The 6000-nt window shown below is 47.3% G+C and overlaps 1 protein-coding gene across 1 annotated transcript in view; it reads right to left on the reverse strand.

Annotated features, from left to right (window-relative positions):
- The window catches only part of LOC144595597 (uncharacterized), a 28951-nt gene extending 24481 nt beyond the window's left edge, over positions 1 to 4470 (reverse strand). Inside the window, exons 1-2 of the mRNA XM_078403163.1 lie at positions 4424 to 4470; positions 4191 to 4264 (exon numbers count right to left, since the gene is read on the reverse strand). Of these exons, the coding sequence (XP_078259289.1) occupies positions 4191 to 4239 (49 nt within the window). The 5' untranslated portion in view covers positions 4240 to 4264; positions 4424 to 4470. The remainder of the gene's footprint in view (positions 1 to 4190; positions 4265 to 4423) is intronic.
- Positions 4471 to 6000: the final 1530 nt, after the last annotated feature.

Below are 6000 nucleotides of genomic sequence, written 5' to 3' on the forward strand. Positions count from 1 at the left end.
TCATGTCTTAGGAATGTTGGAGGAAACCGGAGCACAGAGAAAACCCACACGGTCATGGGGAGAACGTACAAACTCCATACAGACAGCACCCATGGTTAGGATTGCCCATCCGTGGGTCCAGGCAGCGGGCAGTCGATGGCCGCACAGAGGTCGGCTGCCTAACCCTATTCCGGGCTTACGTCCGTGCCCGCGTGTCCCTGGAGAGGGAACATGCGGTGTCCACGGGGACTCTGGAGGCCTTCCGTGAACGCTGGTCGCCGTGGGGGGTCGAATGTATTGTTGACAGAGATGGAGGGATTTTAATGTGATAATTGTTTATTTTGTAAACTGCCGATACAGGCGGCTTTTGTTTGACCACATTTCACTTTGTATGTTTGTATGGGGTTTTTTGGAATAAAATTTTTATATATTAAAAAAAAAGGTTAGGATCGAACCCAGGTCACTGGCACTGCGAGGCAGCAGCACTACCACAGCACCACTTTCAATTTTGTAGCTCATATTCACTTCAGTTTATCAATCCTCTGTGAGAAATAAACCTGCCAGTTCCATCCCGAAGAGGGTGGGGGAGGGCAGTGGGATGGTGAACATGGAACAACATAGAATAGCACTGAGGCGGCACAGTGGCACAGCAGTAGACTTGCTGCCTTTCAGCATCAGAGCTCCGAGTATAATCCTGACTACGGGTGCTGTCTGTATGGAGTTTGCATGAGTTTTCTCCAGGTGCTCTGGATTCCTCCCTCCTTCCAAAGACATTCAGGTTTGTAGGTTAATTGGCTTCCGTAAATTGTCCCTAATGCATAGGATAGAACTAGTGTACAGGTGATCATTGGTCGACGTGGACTCGATGGGCCGAAAGGCCTGTTTCCACGCTGTATCTCTAAAACGGAACAGATACAGGAGAAACCGTTACTCTGTCAAAGCATTGGTGACGTATCTGCATCAAAACTGAGGATTCTTCCCCTTGAGACCAGATATCCCGATCTCAAAAACTACTATCAATGTTGGAAGAGGGAAAATCAGAACTTTCCCAAGGATATGGTTGCAGAGAGGTGTTACTGGAGTATCTCTGATCCAGAGACACGAGCACTAATCCATCAGTACTCAAGGATTACAACTCATTATCAAATAAATCCAGAATGAAAAAATAATTTTCTGCTCCCTGCCCTCTAAAGCCTCTAACCTTACCATTCCCCAGCACCGCACGGCCCGATTTTACCTTCTCCCCAAAATCCACAAACAGAACTGTCCTGGCAGACCCATTGTTTCTGCCTGTTCATGTCCCATCGAATTAATTTCCACCTACCTCTACTCCATCCTATCCCCTCTGGTCCAATCCCTCCCTACCTATGTCCAAGACACCTCACACGCTCTCCGTCCCCTCAATAACATCCATTTTCCAGGCCCTCACTCCCTCATCTTTACTGTGGATGTCCAGTCACTCTACACCTCCATCCCCCACCAGGAGGATCTTGAAGCCCTCAGTTTCTTCCTCAACCGCAGAACCAACCAATCGCCATCTACCAATACACTCCTCCGCCTACCAGAGCTGGTTCTTACCCTCAACAACCTCTCCTTTGATTCCTCCCACTTCCTCCTAACCAGAGGCGTAGCTATGGGCACTCGCATGGGCCCTAGCTATGCCTGCCTCTTTGTAGGGTACGTCGAACAATCCCTGTTCCGGACGTACACTGGCCCCATCCCCGAACTCTACCTCCGCTACATCGACGACTGCATTGGTGCTACCTCTTGTACCCATGCAGAACTCACTGACTTCATAAATATCACCACTAATTTCAATCTGCTCTTAAATATACTTGGACCATCTCCAACATCTCCCTACCGTTTCTGGATCTCACCATCTCCATCACAGGAGACATACTAGTAACCAACATCTACTACAAACCTACTGACTCCCACAGCTATCTTGACTACATTTCTTCCCACCCTGTTTCCTGTAAAACCTCAATCCTCTACTTCCAATTCCTCCGTCTACGCCGCATCTGCGCCCAGGATGAGGTATTTCACACTAGGGCATCAGAGATGTCCTCATTCTTTAGGAAACGGGGCTTCCCTCTTCCATTATAGATGAGGCTCCCACTAGGGCCTCCTCTATATCCCGCAGCTCTGCTCTTGCTCCCCCTCTCCCCATTTGTAACAAGGATAGAGTCCCCCTTGTCCTCACCTTCCACCCGATCAGCCATCGCATACAACAAATTATCTTCCAACATTTCCGCCACTTCCAACGGGATCCCACAACTGGCCACATCTTCCCATCTCCATCCCTTTCTGCTTTCCACAGAGACCATTCCCTCCATAACTCCCTGGTCCACTCGTCCCATCCCACCCAAACCACCCCCTCCCCAGGTACTTTCCCCAGCAACTGCAGGAGATGCAACACCTGTCCCTTTACCTCCCCCCTCTACTCTATCCAAGGACCCAAAGTCTTTCCAGGTGAGGCACAGGTTCATCTGCATCTCCTCCAACCTCATCTATTGTATCCACTGTTCCAGATGTCAACTTCTCGACATCGGCACGACCAAGCGCAGGCTCAGCGATCATTTCGCTAAACACCTCCGCTCAGTTCGTCTTAACCAACCTGACCTCCCGATGGCTCAGCACTTCAACTCCCCCTCCCATTCCCAATCTGACCTTTCTGTCCTGGGCCTCCTCCATTGTCAGAGTGAGGCCCAGCGCAAATTGGAGGAACAGCACCTCATATTTCGCTTGGGTAGTTTACACCCCAGCGGTATGAACATTGACTTCTCTAGCTTCAGATAGCCCCTGCTTCCCCTCTCTATCCCCTCCCTCTTCCCAGTTCTCCCATTAGTCTTCCTGTCTCTGACTTCATCCTATCTTTGTCCCGCCCCCTCCCCTGACATCAGTCTGAAGAAGGGTCTCGACCTGAAACGTCACCCATTCCTTCTCTCCAGCTGCCTGACCCATTGAGTTACTCCAGCATTTTGTGTCGACCTTCGATTTAAATCAGCATCTGCAGTTTTTTTTCCTATAAATAATTTTCATAAATGAGAGGTGCAGAATTAGACCATTCGGCCCATCAAGTCTATGCCATTCAATCATAGCTGATCTATCTTGCCCTCTTAACCCCATTCTCCTGCCTTCTCTCCATAACCCCCGATACCCATACTAATGAAGAATCTATCTCCGCCTTAAAAATATTCATTGATGGCCTCCACACCCTTCTGTGGCAATGAATTCCACAGATTCACCACACTCTAATTAAAGAAATTCCTCCTCATCTCCTTCCAAAAGGAACGTCCTTTAATTCTGAGGCTGTAACCTCTGGTCCTAGGCTCTCCCACTAGTGGAAACATCCTCTCCACATCCACTCTATCCATGTCAATAGACAATAGACAATAGGTGCAGGAGGAGGCCATTCGGCCCTTCGAGCCAGCACCGCCATTCAATGTGATCATGGCTGATCATTCTCAATCAGTACCCCGTTCCTGCCTTCTCCCCATACCCCCTGACTCCGCTATCCTTAAGAGCTCTATCTAGCACTCTCTTGAATGCATTCAGAGAATTGGCCTCCACTGCCTTCTTAGGCAGAGAATTCCACAGATTCACAACTCTCTGACTGAAAACGTTTTTCCTCGTCTCAGTTCTAAATGGCCTATCCCTTATTCTTAAACTGTGGCCCCTTGTTCTGGACTCCCCCAACATTGGGAACATGTTTCCTGCCTCTAACGTGTCCAACCCCTTAATAATCTTATACGTTTCGATAAGATCCCCACTCATCCTTCTAAATTCCAGTGTATACAAGCCTAGCCGCTCCAGTCTTTCAACATATGACAGTCCCGCCATTCCATGTCTAAAGAAGCGATAAAGGCATTGTATCAAAGACAGCCTCAAACACAGTAGGATTTGTGCAGGAGAATTTACTGCATACACATTGATAACTGTGAATGTAATAACATTTTGTAAAAGCAACAGACCAGATACTCTTCACATCTCGGTACTCGGTGCCACGTCTAATGTGGCCCCATTCAACAAAGGCATCCAGATAGGAGAGTGCTCCAGATTTCTTGCCTTTATGCCACAGCACAATCTGTTCAACCCTTAATCTGGATTTACTTAGCCAAAAGAGTTAAATTGCCCTCCACTGCAGCCAGGTTTTATTTAAATATTTGAACAGTGTAAGTGATAGAAATGAAGCATTTTTTAAAGCTCACCATTTGTGCTGAGAAAGTGACAGAGCAGAAGGCTGAACACCAGTTCCATTTTCGGCGCGGCTGATAACAATCTTCTGATCAGAAAGGAAATGAAAGGTGTCAGCTGAAAGATCAACCAAATTTGCATTATTCCCCCATGGTCAGCAACTATTTACCAATTGCTTTAAAGACAAGTGTTTCACAGTTATACTTTGAGGTTAGGGGTAATAAAAAGATGTACTTGAAACATTTACCTATCTCACTCTTAAAAAAACTTCACCTGATAACCTAACCTCACCGATCAGTCAGAAGAAGGGTCTCGACCCGAAACGTCACCCCTTCCTTCTCTTTAGAGATGCTGCTTGTCCAATTTCGGTTTAAACCAGCATCTGCAGTTCCTTCCGACACCCGCTATCCTTTATGTAGCCACCATTTCGGTTTCCATTTTTAAACTTTGATGAGAATGATGGACAATCATTGACCCGAGTTTGATCCTGACTGCGGGTGCTGTCTGTATGGAGTTTGCACGTTCTCCCGGTGACCTGTGTTGGTTTTTTCAGGGAGCTTCAGTTTTCTCCCACACTCCAAAAACATACAGGTTTGTTGGCTAATTGGCTTGGTAAATTTGTAAATTGTCCCTAGGGTGTGTAGGATAGTGTTAGTGTGCGGGGATCGCTGGTTGGCACAGACATGTTGGGCCGAAGGGCCTGTTTCTGTGCTGTATCTCCAAACTAAATGAACCACCTGCTGGAGCCCTGATCAGACGCTAGAATTTATTGGATAGTCTTTGTCCCTTAGCTCTAGACATCGGCCTTTAATGTTGTCTAAAACATGGTGGACACATCAAAATCCATAGTAACATCAGTTTGAATTTTCCTCCTCGTCCTTCCTAATTATCAAATGACAGTATGTCGACCAGGCCTGCAAATTGCATGTATAGAGCTTAAAGCCATCATTGACTTGCTCTGCAACGCATTTGAGAGAAAAGGTCTTCCCCCACTTTCCATTGGCAAAACAAAGATCATTTGGTTTATGACATGACCCTAGAAAAGGTGGACTTCCTTACATTGCCCGTCTCCGTCCATCCCTCTCCTTCACAGCTGCAGAAACCCTCATCCACGCCTTCATCACCTCCCGTCTGGACTACTGCAACAGCCTCCTCTATGGCTCACCCTCAAAAATCATCAGTAAACTTCAATACATTCAAAACTCCGCTGCCCGTCTACTCACCCACTCCCCGATCCGTGACCATATCACCCCCGTCCTTTACAAACTCCACTGGCTCCCCATCCCCCAGAGAATCCAGTACAAAATCCTCTTCATGACCTACAAAGCCCTCCATAACCTGGCCCCATCCTACCTGACTGACCTCCTCCACAGGCACACTCCCACCTGCACCCTCCGCTCTGCTGCTGCCAATCTCCTGTCCCCCCCCATCCGGACCAAACTCAGATCCTGGGGGGACAGGGCTTTCTCCATCGCCGCTCCCACCATATGGAACTCACTACCCCAAACCGTCAGAGACTCCTCCTCACTCACCACATTCAAAACATCACTGAAGTCTCACCTCTTCAGCACTGCCTTCAACCACTGAAGGTCACCTCACCTTCTGTCTCCTTTCTCTGTTCGCTTACTTATTTATCTATTTATTCACTTCTCTATGTTCTAGAAATCCCTGTAAAGCGTCTTTGAGTGTTTGAAAAGCGCTATATAAATGTAATGCATTATTATTATTATTATTATATCTCAGGAACAAGATATTCAGAATGACAACCAGAACTTGGCAAGTGGACTGAGGAATGGTAAATTGTTTATTTCAGATAAGTGTGAG

This window comes from Rhinoraja longicauda, chromosome 7, assembly GCF_053455715.1.
Source record: "Rhinoraja longicauda isolate Sanriku21f chromosome 7, sRhiLon1.1, whole genome shotgun sequence".
In the NCBI taxonomy this organism is placed as follows: Eukaryota; Metazoa; Chordata; class Chondrichthyes; order Rajiformes; family Arhynchobatidae; genus Rhinoraja; species Rhinoraja longicauda.